A 25,972-nucleotide genomic window follows, 5' to 3' on the forward strand; every position below is an offset into this window, starting at 1 on the left:
TAGGTTAGGCAAGGCTAAGCATGGCCAACCTTCCAGGCATGTTTGGAAAATGAGCTTGGCCAGCATATAGGTCAGACAAGTAGACAAGGTCTGGATGCATGTTTTCCTCGATGAATCACTACATGATATAGAATATGATCATAACATGTACGGTATCACGATCCATATGCCTTTAGTCTTTAGAGAGACATTAAAAAACATTAACCACATGCCAGGAACCAGATTGGCACTGGTGACATGGAAGATTTCCAGTTCTCTGCTTTAACAGCTGAGCTATCCTGATCATTCTCTATACATTTACACCACAACCTGCAGGATTTTTTTTTTTAAATAAGCAAATCCCATTCCCATGACAACTATTACAATTGCTAAATCATATCAATCAGATAGAGGGGAAAAAAGATGTAAGAACGGCAATCACTTGGCAAGATGACGAGGGCTACCAACCAAAAACCAACATTCTACAATGACACTATGCCAAGTAGGCCAAAAAGATTCAACACATAGCAATCAGCTTACAGTCCCAAAGAGGAAATAAAGCTAGTGATACAGAAGTTTAGCTGATTAGAAAGACCTCTGATTACTGATTTCCACTTCGGTAATGACTGGAGGAAGTTTTTGTTTTGATCTTAATGTTATTGCTCGTGAATAAACAATCATTCTTCAGGTTGGCACTGCCATAAGTAGTTTGATGCTTCAAGCTGCACAGGATTACCACAAATTTCTGTTGCTGCACCATGCGTCACTGAATCAATTTAAGAGAAACATGTTGAACTGATGCTTTGCAATCATCCAAAGGGGGTGGCAATCATCTGGAGATTGTGCTCAAAACACTCGCCTGGAAACCAGGGTTCAGTTGATCCAGAAGACCCGGCCTACTGATTTCCACTTGGGCAATTATTGCAGGAAGCTTCTGCTTTGCTCTTATTGTTCCTACTCGTGACAGGAAACCGCTCTTCAAGTTGGCGTTGCCACAAGTAGTTTGATGCTTCAAGCCACCCAGGATTAACCACAAACTTCTTTTGCTGCACTGCCCAGCGAGACTTTTCAGTTCCTAGATCTACTGTGACTACATGTGTTACAGATGAATCAATCTCAGTAGAACATGTTGCACCAAGATGCTCCGCCATCCTCCAAAGGGGGTGAGTGTCAGCTGAACATTTTGCTGGAAACACTCGACTGAACACTATTTTACAACCCTTTAGGACTTCCTGACGAATTGCTTTCAATACCTGTTGGTCAAACCATTGCAACACAATCAGTTGGTCAGCACTTCTTTTTTGAACTTGTACTGTGAACTGCTATGCGTTGAATTTACCTCTCTAACATCTCTGTTAGTGTAGTCAGGACCAAGATTCTGCAACAGAAGGCTGATCAAAAACAATATTTAAAAAGAGCATGTAGGGTACTGAAAAACATATGATATGTCGACTAACCGGATCAAAAAACATCTCATGTACACGTTTGAGAACATTGAGGATAGTGGCAAGAGTCCCCGCTGATTCATTTTCATCCCTCGTTAACTCGGACAATGATCTGCCGTTGAAACCATACTGTCGACAACTTGAAGCAAAGAAATGGTATCTTTCCATCAATATCAGGTTTTCTTTATGCTTCTGCCAGACCTGATCACAATGCACAAGAAACCACCAATGCACATAAATATCCCAAAGAAATAATTTTAATCTAGGAAAGGAAAAATGGCTTCCAATGTTAGTAAAACTATCATAGTGGATCCAGGCCAAGGGGAATGGCAGGCCTTCAACACTAGTAGCCATAACCTTCCAACTACTTTATCATTGCTCTTGATATGTAATCCTGGCAATGATGACACACACACACACACTTTTTTTGAATCGTGATTTGGGAACATGTTTTAGATTTTCCTCAAAATGTGCTATTAATAACAAATTCTAGCTTGCACGTCTTTTGCATGATTTGTTGATTCAGTTATACAGACAAATTTAGTAAACAAAAAGAAAACAAACCAATAATCTTGAGGATATTCACAGCTTCAAATTTGAGAAAGCTCTAGACATAGACACACTAACCATCTCTGTGTCATCAAGAATCACAACAGCAGATTCAACTCCCAAGACCACATCCAGTCCCTTTTGGTGCTTTTGGGTACTATCAGCTTGTGAAATAACTTTTGAAACGAAGTATAAACCTTTGGGATCAAGCAGGTTAGCCATTTCCAAGGCATATGCACGTTCAGCCATGGTGTAGACGTACATCTCAAACATAGTGCTTGCTTCTTTCAAGAATGTATGCACATATGGTCTTAACTTTGTCAACATGTGCATCCTGTCTAATTTAAATAGCATACCTCTATCACCTGTGCAATGACAAAATCTCAGATTGAAATCCAATATATAAAGCATAGAAAGGCAAAGGGAACCACCAAAACATAACAGTAAACCTCACGTCCATGTAGTAAGCAAAGCACAAAAGAGGGGTGGGGATGCAGAGAAGCAAGCATAGCTTACATATTTCAATTTTAACAAAGCGTGAGCATAGCATTTGACAATGAAAAACAAAGTATTTTCATAACTCAAAAGGAAAACAAGCATGCATTAGCTGTACCATTCAGAAATTTGGAACATCTAAACCTGCATGGATGGAAATTAGTTAGCATAATTATTAAAACTATGCAAAGAAAAAATCAAGGATATATGAGTTAGTAGAGAAACTGGGTTAGTATTATGCTTATGGGTGGATATGCAGGGTTCATCAGATATGCAAGTGTACACAATAATTTTCATTTTTGTGGAATCTGCAACTGGCGAATGCATACAATATATATATATATATATATATATATATATATATATATATATATATATATATATATATATATATAGGGTTAATATTGGCTACTAAAGAAGGTACGGAACTAATGAGCTAGAAATCATAGGTGCAAGTTGTATAGACTCAATCTAACCGCATAGATGTGTTCAGCATGATTTGTTTGCTAATGATCAAGCCTTGGATTGTGCTTTTCTGATGTAAAAATGCGATATTTTAAGTTATAAAATTTTGGCACATTCTGGGCCATTGATTTTTGGACCCCTTTAAAAACCTAATTACTTGTCATAATCACATGATTCAAAACAAGTTTCTTACTAAACAAACCATGTAGATCACATTTGTAACATTGGATCTACAAAAAATTGGAAATTTTTGAAGAAAAAGTGATTTCTACTCATTAGTTTCATACCTAACCAATATTTATCCATATATATATGAGTGCCAGAGTTCTCTACCACAATAATTAGCTACGTCATCAACAGTTATCCTATGACATTCTTTTGATACAGCGGTTAGGAAAATTCAGATGCTCATGAAACAATAATTGGTGTTAGTTTGTTATCTAGAAAATCTAAACTCCCCCTAGCAAGCAATCCAAGGTAGCATTGTGCCCATGCAGGAATCAATTTCTACAAACGGGCCACACCAGACATCTGCTATGAGCATCCTTGAATTTCATTACTTATCAGCATTCTGTTTCAATTTCATGTTTTGGGATTTTTTCTTTTTATATGATGGTTCTAATCAGGTTGAAGCCTGCACTTCAAGTAAATGGCCAGGTCTTTCTCTATGTTTCCACCTTCAGATTGGATGGCTCACTAATGCCTGCTAACCCTATGCTTTAACCAACAAACTTTTCTGTCAGTTGTCATAAAAAGCATTATATTTCATTGTAAACATATTAATGAGCAATAATAGTAACAATCCAAAACCTATATTTGGAAATGGATCAAATACAACTAATTCTTCGACAATTTGCCTTTTTTCTTCTTTTCCCTTCCATGGTTTCATTATTTTCCTAAAATGAAAAAGCTAGCTTTTCTTTCAGAATATATATATATTGACTTTAAACTGTTTTGTGTTGGTAAGCATTGACCAAGGATCACAGTTCAATCTTTCATGTGCATGAGAGAGAAAGAAAGAATGCATGTCGATGCATAGATATCAGATCTCACATTAACAAGTGTTTGAACAAAGACATGCATGTAATCTTGGATTTGTTAGTCATGCAATTGTGCAAGAGGTAAAACTACTTTGCATAAGATCACTAATCAGAGCAATGAATTATTTAAACCTTGGGAAGAATCAGCTGGACGTTTTGCTTCTGTAACATAGGTTTCTTCCTCAGGTGACACATCAGCAAGCCGAGTTGAGTTGAGTAATGTATGGTCTAGATCTAGGACTAGATAGAGTTTCCGTTTCCCCAGCAGATTCTTTATATCTGAATTACGTAGACGAGCAACTTCTTCAGTTCCAAGCTTTAGATCCTGCAACAAAGGCATATTTCCAAGTCACACAGCATTTGCATAAAAACACAGGAAGGATACCAAATGAAATGATTAGTTATACAAGAATAGAATACTGATGTCATTTTCTCTGTATGATAATGATGGCAAGATGCTAAAAAAATAAGCAGTTTCATGTATCTTTAGGTTTAATACCTTATGTATGTAATCAAATGCAACACCAGTCTCAGCATCCTCCAGTTGCCCACATCGAATGCACATTTGTCTAATAAATCCAGGATGTGGTGGGCAGACTGCAAATGATGAGCATATTAACACTAAGTTATAACCAGATGGCTTGGGAGAATTGACCAAATAGCAGATGATAGAGCATGTCTAGGCGAGAACCCTAACAGGTTCAGAGAGAAACCTGATAATGCTTCCATGGCCTGAGGTGGCAATGATTCCTGAAAATCTGCTTCCTCAGCCTCATAAACTTTTTGTCTTTTAGTTCTACAGGTATCATAACATAAAACAATTTTAGAATGCCACGTAAAAGACAACATTTCAGTTGAATATTCAAATAATTGTACTTGAAAGCTTCCAAAGCACTGAACACCAATTTCTGTAGATTACACTGATGTTTTTTTTGGATGATGATTGATGATGTCAATACTCTCAAGAAAAGAAAAAGAAAAGACTGCGTATGCAAGCAATAAAATACCAGAGATAGCTTACTGATGCATGTAAAGGGAGGTTTACAAAGAATGCTGGTCCCAACTACACAGCATATTTCTTACAGATAAGATCCATATCACATAAATAAGGAAGCATAGTGTTACTCTAACTTTGGATCCCAAACAAAGATCAGAGATCAATCCCCAGAATTCGGAAAAAAAGGAAAGAAAAGGGAAAAAAGACAGCAGTTCAGTCACATAAGAAATTGAATTCCACTGGGGCAGCAACAAATCTTTCTAACCACCAACTAAGGAAAAACAAAAAAAGACAGCGATTCAGTCACATATCAAACTGAATTCCATACCACCAGCAACAAATCTTTCTAACCACCAACTCTAAGATGCACTCAATTAAAGCAGTGACAGACAAATTCACAACTATTGAGTAATAACACATAAGCACTAATAACCACTAATCAAAATGAAAAATGAGACCTAGAAACACCAGCAGTCCAAAGAGAAAGTTTTAACACCGGAACTCTAGTTTGGGTCCTATTTGGATATTTGTTCAGGTAAGAACCAATTATCGTACTCTCAAATGGGGAAATTCACAATTGATATCAACAAAATTTTGAGCACTTACCCTGTTAAGTAGATACGCAAAAGCTTGAAATACTACTTTGCATTTTCACCTGATTTTTCTTTATTGAAACATTGATCAAAGAAACCTTATGAACCTTGCAAAGTGATCTTTACTAGAATAGGATTTCCCAACGTTTAATGAGATACTGAATCACTTCAAGCATGTAAAAAATACATTCTAGCCATTAGAATGGATTAAAAAGAATTACATTATGAACCTGATACAGTATGGAACTGCAAATTTAGAGATTTAAGAAAACACCATTCCTAGGCCTAAACATATGCTAAACAAAAAAGGCAAAAACATTAACACGAACAGATTCAAATAGAAAGACTGAAAGATAAAGGGTACAGAGTCTACAGACTAAACTACCTCTTCAACTCAACATCCTCCAGTGCAAAATCATCATGAGGATCAGGAGAAGTGCCAGAAGAAGTAGACTGTAAATCAGTCTCAAGTATCGCTGCAAAGTCATCACTACTTGAGGAATGCACTGAGGATTCTGCTGCCAAACTCATAATTAAGGACCCTCTTACAATTTCATGCTGCAAAATAAGTACATAAATGTAGCTTCAACAAAGAGGAAGAAACACAATCAGAATGGACAAGAAAAGACACAAATAATAGAGTAAAAATTTTGAAACTGAATTACAAATTAGGATCACTAGTTTAAAAAACTCATGGTGCTAAAAGCTAATTTATCGAGGCATTTTTACTATGATTTTGAGATATACAACCAGCCAGCCTTCTGAAAAATGAGGAAGAAGATAGCACTAAAAACTTTAAATAGAGAAATAACAATGAAAAAATTGGAGATCCAAAAGAACAACACTTATTTAAACTTATTGATGCTGTTGGGATGCAGACAAGTTCACATTGCACATTATCTTATCTTATGATCTTGGAAAGTTTAATTGGTTGACAAGACATTGGTTTGCAATACAAGTAATATTATTGCAACATAGTGATGACTCTGTTCAAAATATAAATTTTTATCACAACACTAATACATAGCAAAAGTACAACAGATATATTGTAGCCAAAAAATTATATAATACCAAGAATGACCACGATTCAGACAACCTCAACATCAATTCACAATATGTTCATTTTTTTCAATATTGAACGAAAAGCAAACAATTCTCTGAGGCATTTCTATGACGCATAGATATCAAAGTTCCCCATAATGCAGTTCTTAATTCGGAACCCATGTATAATCCCGCAAATTCATATAGTTTTCAATCTCAAGCAATAATTAGGCAGAAAGAACCAGATAGCTAGTTTTTAGAACTTGGTGTAAAAAGAAGAATGGGGAATTTGCATCCCAACACCAAGATGTTGGGAACAAACATATATAAATAAATTCAAGAGAAGATCAAAGCTATATTTTTCCTCCTGAAACAAAAAAAAAAGATTATTCCATAGGTCATGAAGAAACAATAAAGCAGAAGAAGACCAATACCAACAAAAAAAACAGAAGGGTAGTGAAGATTTTGAGACCACAGAATCAACCAAAATATTAGGAACTGATCCCTGTTATGACCTTTTCTCATTACCTAGGTCAATTAATTGCGTAAATTAAACTGGTGTTTGCCAAGACCCAAGCTATTTGAGGGAGGATCAGGTGCAATGTGATTGCACACTTTCAGTGTGCTGCTGCACCTGATCACCCACCATCTTTGGGGCCCAACAGCAGATGGTGGGTGATCAAGTGCACCTGATCTTCCCTAGCTGATTTTTGGCAAGTCCACATTAAAAACTCATATTCGCTAGGACTGTAGGCTAAAGTGAACCCAACTAAACCCCAACAATGAAAACCATGTTCGCCAAGATATGGAGCTAAATTGAAGACATGATGTTTAACTGAAGGACAACATTTGGATACTAGCATTGTGACAAATATCGCAAGAAATGTGAATTTCTTGCAAAAAAATCATGGTAAATTCATTCGGCGATAAAAATTTTGTTATTTTTCACGAGAAATTCAATTTCTTGCAAAATTTTCATTTGTGACAATTTCTAAAAAACTCGCAAAAATAACATGAGCTATTTGATTTGGCCTTTGTCTTTTTTTTAAACAAAAGGCACCCAAAACCCCTCTCCCCCTGTTGCCCTCATTTTGTTGCCTTTCTCAGAACCGAAGAACCCTAGCCCCATTGGAGGCCGGACTGCTTGTGAAGGGGCATCGGCAGCGGACCAGCAGTGTGGTGGCCGGTGAGTCAGTGATTGAAGCATTGTCGACACTGCCTCTCTCTCTCTCTCTCTCTCTCTCTCTCTCTCTCTCTCTCTCTCTCTCTCTCTCTCTCTCTCTCTCTCTCTTAGCGGGTGGCGGTGAATGGTGTGTTGGTGGAGGTTTTGGTGGTGGGGCTGGAGCAAGGAGTGGACTTGGAGCTGGTGGTGGTGGATGTATGGACGACGGAGCAGATTTTTTTTTCTGAGGTCTGGAAGGTGGAGAAAGAGTTGGTGTTGGAGGTGGGATTGCTAGAAAAGATGAAGGTGGGTTTGACGGTGAACTTGATAGGAATTTTGTGGCCTACCATTAATTAAATGCTTCAATAAAGGGATTGTTCATTAGATGAACCTTTATGAGTCTTGTTTAAATTATGTTATATTTTCATTGTGAAGCTGATTTTTTGCATTCTGCTAAGAAACTGTGCTATGTCCCTTTTCATTGTAAGGCATGTGGTACTTAGGTGGGCAACTAAGCCATTAAGCATGTTTCAGTTTTGATTATGCTCTCAATTTTCATAAGCTTTTTACAAGTTCAAATCTGTTGCATAATTGGCCTATTGACAATTGTACAAAAGGAAGTAACCATTTTTGGAAGGATTAGTATTTCAGTTTGTAGGTAGAGATTTTCACATTACTTATTTCAGTTTATAGGTGCAGATTTTATATTTTATTTCATGTAAAATTTAACTGTATAATTAGTTTTTTATTTGATTTTTTTAAAATTTCTCAGATTTTGAAACATTATTTGATTTTTTATATTTTCCCGAGAATTTATCGATAAAACTTGAGAACAATAATTTTTTTTTAAAATCTCATGAGAAATTCACAACTATGTAACCTGGGTACAGGTACGGATATGGGTACGGAGACATGGTTATATATATATATATATATATATATATATCACATAAATTCAAAATAAACTCAATATAATCTAATATATATGTTATATCTAAAATATATATTATATACTGAAAATATAATTATAAATTATAAATAGAATACAAACTTGTATGTACGAAAAGCAAAATGGCATGTCCATGTGTCGAAGCGTATTGACACGGGGACACGCATGTCGACACGGGTACGTAGGGCAAAATGGAATGTCTGTGTGACAGATTCACAACAGATAAATTGCTGTTTTAAACTTTTGTCACTATGGATACTAGACTCAGAAAACCATAAAACCCAAATGCGACTCCGATCCTCCCCCCCCCCCCCTCCTCTACACTGTCTTCCTGGAAAGAAATTACAATACCAACTGTGCAAAGAGATCGGCTCTATCAAAACGCATCAAAAGCTGACATGTTCAATGCTGGTAGCTAACAACGAACTTAGAAATATCATAAAAAATCATCTTCTTTTAGACATAAGATGTAAGCGGATAATCTTGGGACAGTAAGTGGGACATGTATTACAAGCTATGTCACATGGGTGCGGCTGCGGGTGCGACACGGGTGCAGAGCAATTTCAAAAATTGTGGACACAAGGACACTAATATATATATATATATATATATATATATATATATATATATATATATATATATTAGTGTTTTAAAACTCGCCGAGTCAACTCGTTGACTCGGCTGACTCGGCTCGGCTCAGCCCTCCAGTGAGTCAACCCGGCAAGGCAAACTCGGTTTGCCAAAACTCGAGCTTGACTCGGCCTGACTCGGCTTGACTCGGGCGAGTTTTGGGATGTTTGAAATTTAATTTTTGATTTTCAAATTACAGTTTCGAAATATATAAGTACATATATTTTAACAAGTGTTACCACCAGATTTTGTATAAAAATGAAAATAAAAATCATTTAAAGATAAAAAATCATTTAAATTCATAGAATAAAATCGCCATGTTGTTCGAACTACTGTTCACCCTGTGCTATCAACTTATTCTAGGCTTCTAGCAAAATCTTTTAAAGAAATGATTCTCACTATATATGGAGGGTCAAATGTGCCTATAGGAAGTCACATTTAGGTTTCATTATCCATTTGTTATGTGAACAAGCATTGTACAGATTCAAATATTAAATGTCTTTTTATAGTTGTGCCATTAATATATTTCCTGCATAGTTTTCATGCATGAGAAAATTGATTATTTATGTTGATTATTTATGAAAATTTTCCTCATGTTAAAGTAATTATTTTATCATGTGATCTTGCATAAATATAATTTTGCACCTTGCTAGGAATGTTCCATTTGAGTAAAGTGCAAAGATATTTTTTACTTGTTCTTTGTTGTTGTTCCACAGGATCTTGAAGATAAGTGGAAAAGGAAGTACCTTGGATAGATCATGGAAGGTGCTCATCGTTAAAGACGTTGGAGGAAGACATTTGCATTTTCAGTGGCATTCGGACTGAAGGCTCTTGAAGCCTTGAGATTCTTCCTCTTGCTTTCTTCAATCTTTTCGTTCCCCCACGCAAAGTTTGAGGGGGAACGAAAAGATTTTTCATTCAACCTTTGTAATATTATATATATTTTATATATATAAAGGATAATACATATTCATATATTGTATATATGCATATGTATTATCCTAATTATATATATAAAATATATATTTCTCTATTTATAGGCATAGGGGTAGTTTAGACATTTCACAGTTTTACGCATATTCCATTCGGAATATGTTTGTAATTTAATTTTATTTTTTCCTTTTTTATTTTTCTCCTTTTTTTGGGTTTGCGCCACCTAGGGAGGCTCCCCAAAGAATCGTTGGGGAGCCCCCAACGGTCACAAATGTGACCGTTGGGGGCTCCCAATGACTCCTTTGGGAGCCCCCTTTGTGGCTCCTCTCTTGTGTTATAAATAGGGGTCTCCCCCCTTGTATTTCAACACTCCTTGGAGGAGCTTATGTTCCATTGTATAGGGTTTATACCCTCTTCTTCCTATTTCTTCAATAATATTCAACTTATGACTTTAAGTCATATTTATCCCTTTTATGGGTTTATGTATTAGCACTTGATGTGCTTGTGTTGTTCCCTTAAGTGGGTATATTCGCACTTAATGTGCGTGTGTATGGGTTCATTATCGAACCTAAAATATTCAAAGTCACTTTCTAACACAAGAAATACCGGTGGATGATTGTTTCAAATATTTGGGATCTATCATTCAAAAGTATGGAGAAATTGATGGAGATGTAAATCATAGGATAAAGGTTGGGTGGATGAAATGGAAAAGTGCAACTGGAGTGTTGTGCGATCGTAGAATGCCATTGTGGTTGAAGGGAAAGTTTTATAGGACGACTATTAGGCCTGCTTTACTATATGGTACGGAATGTTGGGCTGCCAAGAGACATCATATTCAAAAAAATGAGTGTAGCTGAGATGTGTATGCTTAGATGGATGTGTGGAAATACAATAAAAGATAAGATTCGGAACGAGGAGATACGTAAGAAGGTAGGCGTTGCACCCATTGAAAATAAGATGAGAGAGAATCGTTTACGGTGGTTTGGACATATTCGACGAAGGCCTAATGATGCTCCAGTTAGAAGGATGGAGAAATGGGAAAATATATTAGTTAAAAGAGGTCGGGGTAGGCCTAGGAAGACTTGGATGGAGATGATAGGAAAGGATATGAATGCTTTGAACCTCACCGAGGACATGGCATTGGATAGAAATGATTGGAGGAGAAGGATTCATATGGAAGACCCAAAATGATTTTCTTTTTTGGTTCATATCGCCGACCCCAATTGTTTTGGGATGAAGGCGTAGTAGTTGTTTGTTTGTTGTATTGGGCATTCTGTAAACTTTCAATATGCACATATATCCCTATTTTACATTTATGGATTTGTTAGATAGGGAATTGAAACTTTTAAAACAAGCTAGCATATATGATTGGCCATTTTAGGAACCGTAGGTAGTAGCAGACTGAACTCATGGTGACCACATCCTCTAACTCAAGTCATGAATTAGTCAAAGTGCTTGTATAGATATCAAATTCAAGCAAACCTCTATAGCTCTTTGCAGTTTTTATATTCTTACAGACATTTGGAGACTATATGTTTACTCAAAAACATGGTTTGAGACAAATTATATATTGTTTTTCTTTTAAAATCAAAAGTTAACAAAACCCGGTCCGAGTCACCGAGTTGACCGGCCGAGTCACGAGTCAATAAAGAACGAGTCGAGTTCCGAGTCATGGGTTTTAAAACCTTGATATATATATATATATATATATAACAGCAATAAGAAGATTTTATTATATATATTTTTTTAAAAACAAAGTTTCCTATACACATGAGCAATTTCAAATCGATTTTTAAAAAACATGCACACTCGCGAATTCAGAAAACATCAGTAACAAATAGCAGAATGAATGGCTACTGCATCCTTGAGGACCAACGTGCCATTTTAAGAAGATTTTATAGTGGCATACTATTGAATATGTTATAGTAGCATAATTAGAATCAAATAAGGATTGAACTTCATGATAAAGCATATGGGTGTACATTGAACTTCATGATAAAGCTCATTTCACAACCCATTTCATATGCTATATATATATATATATATATATTTAAAAAAATATAAAAAATTTAAAATTTTTTTGTTTTTTTGCCTTAAAATGGACAAAAATAGACTCGATCAAAGTTGACCGAGTGTAAAATGTGGACAGACTCGGCCTCAGTGCGTTGACCGAGTCCGACACTTGGTTGACCGTGTCCGCCCCGTGTCCGAAGCCGCACCCATGTCCGGGCATGTCGACGCGGGTGCGTCGACCCCCTAGCCGAGTCCGTGTGACATAGGTTACAAGTCAATGTAAAAATGGTTACAAGTCAATGTAAAAATCCAAGTTGTCTGGTGTATAATACAATTCCTCTTCCACCTCTCCAGCCATGATGCATTAGCATTTAAAACTGGAGCAAACCTAATGACATGAATAAATTGCTTCAAGACAAATTATGCGGTTTAATGACAAGGGCACATTTTGCTCATCTCATTGAGCCAGAGGTAACCCATCTTCTGATTTCACCTCTCAGCTCTAGTTTCATTAGGGTAACTCCAAAATTCTCCCAGCTATTCTTGTAAACACTGTTACAAGTAACTCGTGGATTCAATGCTCATGTTCAGGTTGATGATATCCCCAAGTTAATATTCTGTCACGTACAAAAGCTTGTTATCGGTCTGATTCAGAAGAAACATTCTGCATGGAGGAACAAAAACAAATGTACAAGAAGGGCGTCTAAAAACTACAACACATCTCGTGACGGTCTTGAGTCCCCAACCAGATAGCATGTTGTGCTAGCCTGAGATTTGTGTTATTTTCTGCAAAGAAGGTCTGTCATAGCCTTCAATTCTCATTCTTTATGAACATTCACTACAGCAGATATTAAGGAAAACTACTGTTTGGAAAAGGGGGTGAGAAAAAGGATAAGAAAAGAGTGATCGAAGTCCCATCTTCTTCTTTAGTTCATGTTAGCCGTTGCTGCTACTTATAGGTTCATACGGCCTCTGTATTCCATTTGGGAAGCTCAACTTGTCATCATCCCTTTGAGTTAGTTGCAAGTTCAGCTTTACAGAACCACACAGATGTCCTTATCTGTGGTCTCATTTTCTCATTTTTTTCTTTTCTTCCTATGCAGTTTCTTCGTGATGCCCTATGGCATCCAGAGCAACTTATCTGAACAATCATAATAGCTAATCTGCCCACAGGGAGCTTTCTAGTGAGTGAGGTGGTTTTCCCCAGTTATCCAAAAAAGAAAAAAAAAGTTGCAAACTTGCAATTGCACTTCACCCCTTACAATGACATTTTTTTTTTCTAAGGAACCTGCCTGTGTCATTTTCTCTCTTTACTTTGTCTCTTTTCCATGATATTCTTCAACAAACTACCATGATATCTGACAAAAAAACGAACAAAATAATGAAAGAAAGTAAAGGAGAGATTCACAATTGCAGTTACGCATCCCTTCCAACGATTAATACAATAACAAAAGAAAAGGGGAGAAATATTAGGAAACCGACCAATCAAAATCTCAAACTATACAACAATTTTCAACCATCAAGAGAGAACCAACGAAGGGGAATCGCTTGACCAACTCACCTCTTGCTCTCCCGGTGACGGAAAATTTCAGCAGAAGAGAAGACGATGGTGGTTGTGCTTACTTGCTGGCCAACGTTGGTTCAGCAGAAGGAGCGAATAACGTCGGGCATTGGCAGGGGAGGGCGGAGAGGATCTGCGTGTGTAGGGTGGGATTGAGCCATTGTCGACAGGTCGCAAGTTTCCTCTCTCTTTTCCTGTCTTTGGAAAGAAAAAAATAAATGGAAAAAAGTTCGGATGTGAGTCATAACTTATAGACAACGTAGGAGATATTTTGAAAATACCTCTGTTTTATGGCGATATTTTTGGAAGCAGGTATAGTGCCGGAAGAAGAGGAAGACCCTATGGCTTTAGAATGTCGACTATTTTTTCTCTCAAAAAATAGAATGTCAACTATTTTGAAAATGCTATATTTTTGTTGCTTTTATGTTTTCTGTATTTTTTTTATTGTTACATAATTTTTCGTATTTTTATACTTCCATAAATGCCGATATTGTCCCGATTCAAAACAAAAGCTCCTGAAAAACTTTTAACATCGCACTTTTTTTACCATATTCGCTCTTCTGCAATCAGGTGCGAATCCAGTTGACCCGGGTCTCACCTTCAAGGAAGATGTCGGAGCCCAATCTAAGCTTTGTGGTGTCATATGTCACAAAGACACAAGATGATATGGATACACTATTCAAATTCGTGACACGAATTTGAGAGTTTTTTTATAAAATAAGACATATATATATGAAAAAGTGGTAGCTGCCTACCACCTTCCTTGAGCAGAAGCCTGCTCACACGATGCATGTCCCTCGCATCATTTTTTTTCTGGCCAAAAGGGCTTTAGCGGTAGCAACCACAGCTAAAGGCAGTTTTCCCGACTTCACAGCACCCGAATGACAGATCACAGGCCGTTTGCTGCTGTCTGGTTAAGAAGGTACCACCTTGCTCATATATATACCAAAAAATTGCAAATTAGGCAAACAAATCTAAATTTTCAACTTGACACTCATTAATCATTAACAACAGCACCCACAAGGACTCGACTTGTGAATGTCTCCAAGTTGACTGGATGTCACAAGTTCTAAACCCACAAGTGACATCCCTTTCCGGAAGGTCAAAGTTGGGTGTACTCTCGGTGGACAGAGAGGACCGCAAGGGTTTTACCAACCCGAGGTCAGCCAATGTACAGTAGGTGATGGGGGTTTTCATAGGTGGGAAGCCTTCTTCCAAGAAACTCACTTGGGAAGCACAAGACTCCTCATTTTCGATAAAAATCTCAATTCATGCCCGGACACTTCATCTATTCTTTATGTTCTCTCACTCTACTTTCTTTTTATGTTTTTTAAGGGTTTCCTCGCACTTTTTCACTCGCTTTCACAAGATTTCTTTAAATTGGCAGTCATCATTTTTATATTTTGTTAAAAATTTAATTCTTACACTAAAAACACATGAAATTTAAGAATAGTTCACTTTTTATTTTAGTTTTTATTTGTGTTTCATTTCGATTCTCATTTGATCAGTATAATGCTTTTTTTTTTTATCCTATACATTTTAAAATGCATAGCTTCTGTCTTTAGCTTCCTATATCGTTTCCCGTTTTTGTTTTCTGGCAACCTTGGATTTTTTCCTAAAAAACACGAATTAAACTTTAAATGACTACTAACTACCATCAGGCCATCACCATTAACCCAAAATCGGAACCCTAAAAGTTGAACCCCAAACAAACATACATATAAAGCACATCAATTATGAAGATATTGCATTTCCTCTGCACTAGACAACTAAAAGCCTTTACAAATCCTCCATGAAAACCTTGGAATTGGGGTTCTTTTTGCAAGGATCTAACCCTCGTCCTCCCCCTTTTCGATTTTCATAGAAAAAGAGTAAGAAAGACTGAGAAAGAAGGAGAATGACGAACTACTTTGAGCCTTTAGAGACTGGGCCGAGAGAGAGAGATACCTGTAGTGTACGCTGTAGCAAGCATCGACTCGCAGCGGTAGTAGAAGAGGAGAGACTCGAGAGGCGAAAGAGGTAGGGCTGGTAAACAAGCCTCAATCGAAAGCCCCCTCCCCATTTTCTGTTTTTTTTTTTTTTTTTTTAATATATAAAAAAGGTTGAAATTGAGCTTGAATGCCTTCACACGCGCATGATCGAGTCCGATTCGATGAAAACACGTCAAAGGCGTGTCGTGTCCGTAATTGTGTTCCATCCCGTGCCTATGAGTGTCATGCGTGATAGGACGTCCTCTCGTGTCCGTGTGACATAAATGGCACCTGATTCTGTAAAACGGGCAATATTTTCATTTTTATGAAGTTAAAAAAGTAAAATTGGTCGATTTAGTGCTATATCTAACTTCGAATGCTTGTCTGGTATCATGTCCAGATCCGATTGGACTCATGCATATTTTCAAACCTTTCGCGGATTCAAATGAGCTACCTATCCATATTCGACAGTACATATCTGTTTTGGATCAGGTCAGGTCAGGATGCATCGACCCATTTGCTTCCTAATGACACTCTTTTTCTTTTTATAATTTTTGTTATAATTTTTAGAAATTCTTTAATAAAACGTCATCTATTGCTTTGCTTTTAAAAACAGACGCACGTTTAGGGACTTAGCATAGAGATAAAAGTTTAAAACAACAAATGTTTTCTCATGTTTTCATCAGCAACATATGTCAAAACTATATTAATGAAAAAGATTAAAAACGTAAAGAGAAATATCAATAAAAATATATAAAAAATAAATCAATTTTCATTGAGAAGATGGTGGAATCAAATCTCACCTAGGATCAACCTCTGCTAGTCATACCCGGTGGCATGGCCGTTAAGTGTTTCTGGTTGGCTAGGACACTTTTTTTTTTGTATATTTAAACGGAACCGCTCTTAGAATTGCCGCACTTACGATCATTATCCTGACAGGGTAAAACTCTTTGGGCTTCTTTTTTAATATTAACATAGAGAAACTGCCCCCAAGTTCAGAGACCTAGCTGTGTTGGCTTTGCTTGTACTTAAGGCAATTGTCCTGGCAGCGTAAAACTCTGTGGGCTTACCCCTTACCCTCAGGGAGTAGAAATTCGGTGGGCTTACTGACAACTGCTCAGGGTTTACTATATAGTGTTGGGTTTTCCTCCTTTGTGGGATCCATTGGTTCGATGCATATTTAGTATCGCTGCTGAATTTCAAGCACTATGCCTGATCTTCTTGATGACGATTTTTGTATTCGCTGGATAGTGATTTGTAGAAGTCCTCTCAGCTGAATGACGATTCAACTGTTCAGAGTTTGAGGATCAGCGATTTGTCGATAATGATTTGGTGTAGAGTGCTTTAACATGAATAGCGATTTGTGGTATCGTTGCATAGTGATTTATAGTAGTCGCTGCATAGCGATTTGTAGTAGTCGTTGGATAGCGATTTGTAGCTTCAAGTGAATGGCGATTTGTGCTAATGCGCTTTAGGCGCATTGTAAGTTGTGCAAGACATTTAGTCTTCCACATTAAATGTGGGTTTCGTTCTCTATTTAAAGAATGGATGAGAAAGCAAAAAAATAGGAAGCAGAAGAGAGCGAAAATGTGTGAAAAACTCTTTTAGGGCATCAAAAGGGTGTGTAGTGAACAAAAGCAAGAAGTGTTGCTACACTTCTTTCAGGTAGGCTTCGTCAAGCTGGTTCTTCAGATCATTTGTTCTTTGTTCCTCAATGAGGTATATCCTATTGTTCATTTTGTTACACCTTGTGTGTTTGTAAAGCTCATGCCTTTCAACCACTCTGTAATCTTTGTCTGAAGAGAGTGGAAGTTGCTGACCTATTGGTCGTCGTGGACGTACCTCAGTTGAGAGGGAACCACATAAATCGTTGTGTGATGTTTTGTTTTCGCTATTGGTTTGTTTTGGTTTTATTTCTTCCACTGTCATTGCTTTATTGTTTTCATCGATTCACACTTGTGGGGAGACCTGATACGTCCATTTTAACCCCCAACATTTGGTATCAAAGCTTTGGTTTATAGTCTCAGTTCATCATATATTTGTGTGTGAGTCATTGAGAACAACGTTGGTCGCATGATCAGTTTGAATAGCACAAACTGGATGACATGAAAAACAAAAATGGAAGACCTTTTGGTTTGTAAAGATCTGGATGGACCTATAGAGGGTGATAGCAGCAAACTAGAAGAGATGAAAGATGACGAATGGAGAAAGCTAGACCAAAAGATTGTGAGTTTCATTCAGCAATGGATAGATGATAGTGTCTTTCATCATGTATCCACAGAAACTTTGACGCATGGTCTTTGGACCAAATTGAAAAGTCTTTATGATAGAAAGATGACAGTGAATAAGACCTTTCTATTTCAAAAGCTTGTGAACCTCAAATACAAAGAGGGCAGCTCTATTGCAGAGTATTTAAATGAGACCAAAAGCATTATAAATCAGTTGACTACAATGAAAATCACTTTTGATGATGAGTTGCAAGCCTTGTTGCTCCTTAGTTCCCTTCCTAAGAGTTGAGAAACCTTGGTGGTCACAGTTAGTAACTCCGCACCTGATAGAATAGTAACAATGAGCCAAGTTACCAGTACTATCACTACAAAAAAACAGTTGATTAGCGATGGAATTTAGCGACGAAGTTATATCGTCGCTACTTAGCGACGAATTAACGAGAGAAATGAATCCGTCGCTATAATTGGAGAATTTTACGAAACTAGCGACAGATTATATTCCCTCGCAAAATCCGTCGCTACTTAGCGACGGATTGTGCGAGTGAATATTTTGTCGCAATAAATACGGCAGTTCGCGACGGAATTGCGATGGCTAAAATTCCGTCACAAAATAGCGACGGCCTAGGCGACGAAATATTTTCTGTCGCCTTTTCATTTTTTGAATTACGATGGCTTAGCGACGAAATTAATCCGTCGCTAAGTCGTCGCGAAATGTCGCATTACCCCTAATCCCAGCCCTCTTCTTCCTTTCTTCTTTCGCTGCTCCCGCCCGCCGCCCTCTCCCTCTTGTCGCCCTCTTCCTTCGGCCGCCCTATCCATCCCGTCGACCTCTCTGTCGGCCACCACCATTCGCCGGAAGTCGATCTCCGTCAACCTTCCGTCGCCGCCGCCCGGAGCAATCACAGGTGTTTCCAGGCCCCACCGTTAAATGGATTGGGGGTCGCCCCCCTGCATTTTCCGACAGGGGTTCGACTCCGCCAGGCGGTCGACCCTGGTAGGGGGTCAACCCCTTGTCATGTCCGGCAGGGGGTCGACCCCTTGTCATGTCCGGCAGGAGGTCGACCCCGGTAGGGGGTCGACCCCTTGTCATGTCCGGCAGGGGGTCGACCCCGGTAGGGGGTCGACCCCCTGCCGTGTCCGGCTGGGGTCAACCCCAGCAGGGGGTCAACCCCTTGTCGTGTCCGGGCGGGGGTCGACCCCCTGCCATGTCCGGCCAGGGGTCAACCCCGGCAGGGGGTCGACCCCGGCAAGGAAAAGCCCTTTCCCATTGCAGCCTCTCCTTCGTCACGCTCGAGTTCAACCCTCACACCTCTCCATCCGCAGCCTCCTGAGCCTACAAATATGATATTCGTGGATCCATATCCGCCCAAAGATGAGTTGGCAGGATCCTATTGTGCTAAGTTTGAAAGGGTTTTTTTTCATGGTGACTTCATTTTAAAACATCATTTTTTGTGCAGATTTCTCAACGGAACTCGCTTGTGCCCCGTCACCCGTGATAAGTAAGTGACAAAAACAATGCAAATCGGGTAAATACCCGTGGTGAGTAAGTGATGCAAGCGCATCACATGTTATTTAATTTATTGAATGTAACACTTTATTGTTCACACACTCACTTAGTTGTTGATATTTAGGACTGCTTTGTTGGAGTTCGGAGATCATGCTGATCATGATTTTAATGTATGAATATGGAAATGTTCTTATTTTTGGAGTACGGAGTCCATGCTAGGCATGATAGTAGTTAGTGGGATATTAAAGTGTATTTGCTGCAGGTACATGTTTGACATTTGTTTGATATGAATTATTTCGATGTATTGCAATGTTTGATGTGATTGTATCCATGCTTACATGTAGTTACTTTCAATTTGATTATGTCTTCCATGTGAAATTATATACTGAAAGCATGCTTCAAATGAATGTATCGTGTCATGAATAGTTTGCACATGAAAATATTAAGTTATCAATGCATGCATCATAATTCTTGTGATTGTATGACATCATATATTGCATGATAAATTTGATATTTTATTCATCATAGCATTCTGATGGTTCTCTTTTAACTGGTTAGGATATTATTCGTAACATCATACGACAAAATGACTGCAAACCGTGAATGGATGTACCGTAGGATAGTGGACAATGAGTTATCGCATGAATATATGGATGGTGTTGACAGTTTTATTGAATTTGCAACGGCAAGTGTCAGTACAGTAGATCCCACAGGTCGGATTAGGTGTCCCTGCAAGATTTGTAAGAATAATCGATTTGTAGAACCTCATGGCGTTAGACATCACATATACAGGAAGAGTTTTGTGAGTGATTATCAGAACTGGACGTTTCATGGAGAAGAATTTAGAAATAATTTTGATGCACGTGTGAATGTGGTGCACGATAATCCATATACGAATTTGATATTTGATGCCACAGGAACAGAGCTGGGTTCTGCTATAAGTTCTAGTGATGTAAGAACTGTCGTAGATGAAGAATCATCAAACGATGCAGCTAGTAGATTTTATGATTTACTTAGAGATGCTGATGAGCCACTTTGGAACGGTTGTGAGAGTCACGCTATCTTGTCTGCAGTTCTTCAACTAATGAATTTGAAGTCCGAGTATAATTTGAGTCAATCATGTTTTGACCGTTTGTGCATGATTGTGAAGAGTATGTTGCCCAAAGATGAGAAATTGCCACAAAATTTCTATCGTGCGAAAGTTATGGTCAACGCTCTAGGTATGGGTTACAAAATGATTGATGCTTGTCCAAATCACTGCATGTTGTATTTCAAGGAGCAGGAAAACAACATATCATGTCTGTCATGTGGGCATCCTCGGTTCAAGCCAAAGACAAGAGGCAATGGTAGCACGAGATCAAAGGAAGTTTCATACAAGTCGCTCTGCTACTTTCCTATCACTCCTAGATTGCAACGATTGTATATGTCTTCAAGGACAACTAAACACATGAGATGGCATGCAAATAAAGTTCGACACGATGAAAATAAGATCACGCATCCTGTTGACGCTGAAGCTTGGAAGCACTTTGATCGTACTCATCAGAACTTCGCAATGGAAGTGTGAAATGTTAGACTCGGTCTATGTACAGATGGATTTAATCCATTTGGGGGTAGATCAACTCCATACTCATGCTGGCCAGTATTTGTAACTCCATACAACCTTCCACCAAGCTTGTGTATGAAACGTCCAAATCTTTTTTTGTCTCTATTAATCCCTCGTCCGACCTCACCTGGCCAAAATCTTGATGTATATCTAAGGCCATTGATTGATGAACTAAAAGTACTGTGGGATGACAGTGTTACCACGTATGATGCCCACAAAAAACAAAATTTCAACATGAAGGTCGCTGTTCTATGGACAATCAGTGACTTCCCTGCATATGGTATGTTATCTGGTTGGAGCACACATGGGAAGTTGGCTTGTCCGTACTGCATGGAGGATTCCAAAGCTTTTAGATTGAGGCATGGAAGGAAGCCTTGCTGGTTTGAGTGTCATCGTCGATTTCTACCCAGCGATCATCCGTTCCGACGTCAAAAGAATGCATTTAAAGCAGGCACAACTGAAACGGAAGGTCCATCCTCAAGATTGTCCGGCATAGAGATTCTAAGAAGATTGCGATACTTTCCAGATGTATTAACAGCTGCCCGCAGTCCTACACCCTTCCGTGGATTGCGATACTTTTTGCCTGCCTAAGAACACATATGAGCACATTATAATCACATATTCAGTTTTTTGGCTGCCTTAAAGCACATATGAGCATGCTATAATAACATATAGAGTTTTTTTATTGCCTTAGAGCACATATGAGCATGCTATAATCACATATAAAGTTTTTTTGCCTGCCTAAGAACACATATGAGCATGATAAAATCACATATAAAGTTTTTTTGACTGCATTAGAACACATATGAGCATGCTATAATCACATATTCAGTTTTTTGACTACCTAAGAACACATATGAGCATATTATAATCACATATTCAGTTTTTTGACTGTCTTAGCACACATATGAGCATGCTATAATAACATATAGAGTTTTTTTATTGCCTTAGAGCACATATGAGCATGCTATAATAACATATAGAGTTTTTTTATTGCCTTAGAGCACATATGAGCATGCTATAATCACATATAAAGTTTTTTTGCCTGCCTTAGAACACATATGAGCATAATCGAATCACATATATAACTTTTTGCCTGCCTTAGAGCACATATGAGCATGATAGAATCACATATAGAGTTTTTTGCCTGCCTTAGAGCACATATGAGCATGCTATAATAACATATAGAGTTTTTTTATTGCCTTAGAGCATATATGAGCATGCTATAATCACATATAAAGTTTTTTTGCCTGCCTTAAAACACATATGAGCATAATCGAATCACATATATAACTTTTTGCCTGCCTTAGAGCACATATGAGCATGATAGAATCACATATAGAGTTTTTTGCCTGCCTTAGAGCACATATGAGCATGCTATAATAACATATAGAGTTTTTTTATTGCCTTAGACCACATATGAGCATGCTATAATCATATATAAAATTTTTTGCCTGCCTTAGAGCACATATGAGCATGTTATAATCACATATTCAGTTTTTTGACTGCCTAAGAACACATATGAGCATGATAGAATCACATATAAAGTTTTTTTACTGCATTAGAACACATATGAGCATGCTATAATCACATATTCAGTTTTTTGACTGCCTAAGAACACATATGAGCATGTTATAATCACATATTCAGTTTTTTGACTACCTTAGCACACATATGAGCATGATAGAATCACATATAGAGTTTTTTTATTGCCTTAGAGCACATATGAGCATGCTATAATAACATATAGAGTTTTTTTATTGCCTTAGAGCACATATGAGCATGCTATAATAACATATAGAGTTTTTTTATTGCCTTAGAGCACATATGAGCATGCTATAATAACATATAGAGTTTTTTTATTGCCTTAGAGCACATATGAGCATGCTATAATCACATATAAAGTTTTTTTGTCTGCCTTAGAGCACATATGAGCATGCTATAATCACATATTCAGTTTTTTGACTGCCTAAGAACACATATGAGCATATTATAATCACATTATAATCACATATTCAGTTTTTCGACTACCTTAAAACATATATGAGCATGCACAAATCACATATAGAGTTTTTTTACTGCCTTAGAACATATATCATTTATGATAGAATCACATATAAATTTTTTTGCTTTGCCTGCCTTAGAGCACATATGAGCATGCTATAATCACATATTCAATTTTTTGACTGCCTTAGCACACATACGAGCATGATCGAATCACATATATAGTTTTTTGCCTGCCTTAAAGCACATCTGAGCATGGTAGAATCACATATAGAGTTTTTCTAGATGCCTTAGAACACATATGAACATGCTATAATCACATATTCAATTTTTTGACTGCCTTAGCACACATATGAGCATGATAGAATCACATACATATATAACTTTTTGTCTGCTTTAGAGCACATATAAGCATGATAGAATCACATATAGAGTTTTTTTATTGCCTTAGATCACACATGAGCACATGATAGAATCACATATAGTGTGTAATTTATTTCATTATATTTTGTTTATCAATACTGACTGTTCTTTTCTTGTGTAGGCTACTAGCGATAATCAGCGTAGTGGAGCTGAAGGGACAGATAAAGACAATGAACAAGAAGACGCATAAAATCTTGGCGATGATTAGAGAACTCTGTTGAAGAAGTTCTATTTTTTTTATGTTTCCTAATTGTAATTGTTGAATTGTAAATAATTAAACTTGTTAATTTTAAGGTGGAACGATTAATTGTTGTAGATTCTTGTTATATGAAATTTTTTGTGTGGTTTGTTTTTTATTTACAGGAAATATAAATTGTACAGGAAATATAAATTGTACAGTTCTCGGTATTTAATTTTCAAATAATTTTTTTTTAATTTTTTTTCGTGTTTGCGACGGATTAGCGACAGAACCATCCGTCGCTATTCATATTAATCTAGTGACGGCATAGCGACGAAAGTAAATCCGTCGCCAAACTGTGATCGCCGTTTAGTACCGGCGGATTGGCGACGGAATATAGCGCTCGTTAGTCCATCGCAATTAGCGACGGACCTGACGACGGAATAATTCCGTCACCAGTTAGCGTCGAAATATTCGCGACGTAAGCATATCGTCACCTCGTTGTCGCTAATCCGTCGCTAACATGGGTAGCGATGGATTAGCGACAGAATGTGGTCGTCGCTAATCTATTGCTTTGTTGTAGTGACCCTGCACTAGGTGAGCCTAACAATCTCGACACGAACCACCTTGAACAACCGCTTGACTAAGGTTGAATCAGATATAGATCTTGAGTTTTGATTTGGATTCAAACAGTAACAGAGTCAAGATCCAAACTACAACTAGATATGGGTATAATTGGCAACCGAATCTAGATCCTAGATAGTGATCCAAACTATAATGGATTTGGATCTTAAGATTAGATCTAGAACTGAATCTGGATCCTAACCATAATTGGATCTGAATCTGAATCAGGGTTGGATTTGGGTTAAACTAGATTTGGATCTCTACCAGAATTTGGGTTTAACCCAAGAGAGAGAGACACCAAAATTAGAGAGAGAGAGAGCTTTTCAACAAGAGAGACATGAGAGCAGAGCTCGAGATAGAGAAGAGGGAGCAGTGAGGGATGAGAAATGAAGATGGAGAGATGGGTTTATATAGGCCCCAAGACCCCATTAAAGGATCATAAGCAAAACGTCTAAAGCATTATAGGTCATGGTTGGCCAAATGGCTAGCTTAAGGAGGTTGCTAAAATTGAACAAAAATGATCTTGAAAGGTTCAAGGTCAACCTTTATTGAGTCAAAAGTCAACTATCAACAGGTCTCGAGATAAGGGCAACGAATTTTGAAACGTTTGAGTCTTAATGGCCTTGCAAGTCGGTTTGGATAATATCTGAACTGATCTAAAATGAATAAATGCATAGTATTATGACTTAGTCAACAAACATATATTGACTTGGGATCAAAATTGTCCAAGTACCAAAAGGTTAAAGCCAGACCAAACCGAGCTAGGTTTGAATATGAATCTCAAACTCAAATCTAAATCTAAATCTATTGTTTGTGTTCCAAGATCCAAGGTTTGTTTAAGTTCAAAATCTAATGCCTTAGGGCCATGCCTTCTTAGGCACCACCCTCCTATATAATCCTATATAAAGACAAAAAAATTCCTACAACTTTTAATATGAGACTAAATTTCTGTAGAAAACCCTACTCCCACGTACATGAAAAAAAAAATCAAAAAATTGAATTTAAACTTAAGTAGTTTTGAGCTAAAATCCAATAACCATCTAGGACCTGACTCACAAGTTCTGTAAAGGGGCAGGAAGCCAGCGGTCCCTGATAAGACGGCTTGGTTCCTGCATATTAAACAAACGCAAGATAACACCTGAGCAGTGACCCGTTTGTCCCTGCTGAGTGCATCCTGGAATTCAAACATACCCTTAAGAGGTGTTTAAATCCCCGTATGTGGTGGGACAGCATGGGCCCACACCCATCCATGCGCTCCCGCAAATGCGGGATGCATGGACGATGAAACGGTGCATCCCGCGGAAGTCGAAATAGTGTCCGCCACTGTTTGCGGGAGCGCATGGACGATGAAACGGTGCATCCCGCGGAAGTCGAAATAGTGTCCGCCACTGCTCCATACCCCCCACGGAACAGTGGCGAATGGATAGTCACATACACCAAAAAAAAAAAAGGTTTTTTGGGGACCCCTGTCCACGCACGTCAGCGATTCAAACACACCCTTAGGGTCATGTTAGACTCTGTTCGTTCTTACCTGTCTTCCATTGGGAAAGTTAGATTTGGTCCATATATTTGGGACATCAAGG

General features: G+C 37.8%; 1 protein-coding gene across 2 annotated transcripts; it reads right to left on the bottom strand.

Annotated features, from left to right (window-relative positions):
* Window positions 1-443: 443 nt before the first annotated feature.
* On the bottom strand, window positions 444-15,878 carry CPL4 (C-terminal domain phosphatase-like 4). 2 transcript variants are annotated; one of them, XM_090015898.1, is made up of 10 exons: window positions 15,800-15,878; window positions 13,853-14,050; window positions 5,949-6,121; window positions 4,687-4,769; window positions 4,473-4,570; window positions 4,106-4,298; window positions 2,052-2,338; window positions 1,437-1,625; window positions 1,319-1,357; window positions 444-1,232 (listed from the first exon to the last, which is right to left on the bottom strand). In XM_090015898.1, the coding sequence occupies exons 3-10, from the start codon at window positions 6,092-6,094 to the stop codon at window positions 876-878; spliced, it is 1,392 nt and encodes a 463-aa protein (XP_089872024.1). In that variant the 5' UTR covers window positions 6,095-6,121; window positions 13,853-14,050; window positions 15,800-15,878; the 3' UTR covers window positions 444-875. The 2 variants fall into 2 exon arrangements, with proteins under 2 accessions (XP_089872024.1, XP_089872025.1); XM_090015899.1 differs by lacking the exon at window positions 13,853-14,050 and having other exon boundaries at window positions 15,800-15,876.
* Between the last annotated feature and the right edge of the window lie 10,094 nt (window positions 15,879-25,972).

This window comes from Nuphar pumila, chromosome 8, assembly GCF_984573655.1.
Source record: "Nuphar pumila chromosome 8, dmNupPumi1.hap1.1, whole genome shotgun sequence".
Lineage (NCBI taxonomy): Eukaryota > Viridiplantae > Streptophyta > Magnoliopsida > Nymphaeales > Nymphaeaceae > Nuphar > Nuphar pumila.

Excerpts from the sequence above, each read along its gene's own strand:
- CPL4 (XM_090015898.1), bottom strand. The coding sequence starts at position 6,094 with ATGAGTTTGGCAGCAGAATCCTCAGTGCATTCCTCAAGTAGTGATGAC. Across the intron at positions 1,358-1,436 it reads ATGAGATGTTTTTTGATCCG|AATCTTGGTCCTGACTACAC; the intron begins GTTAGTCGACAT and ends CTTCTGTTGCAG. Across the intron at positions 1,233-1,318 it reads CTAACAGAGATGTTAGAGAG|GTATTGAAAGCAATTCGTCA; the intron begins GTAAATTCAACG and ends TTTGACCAACAG.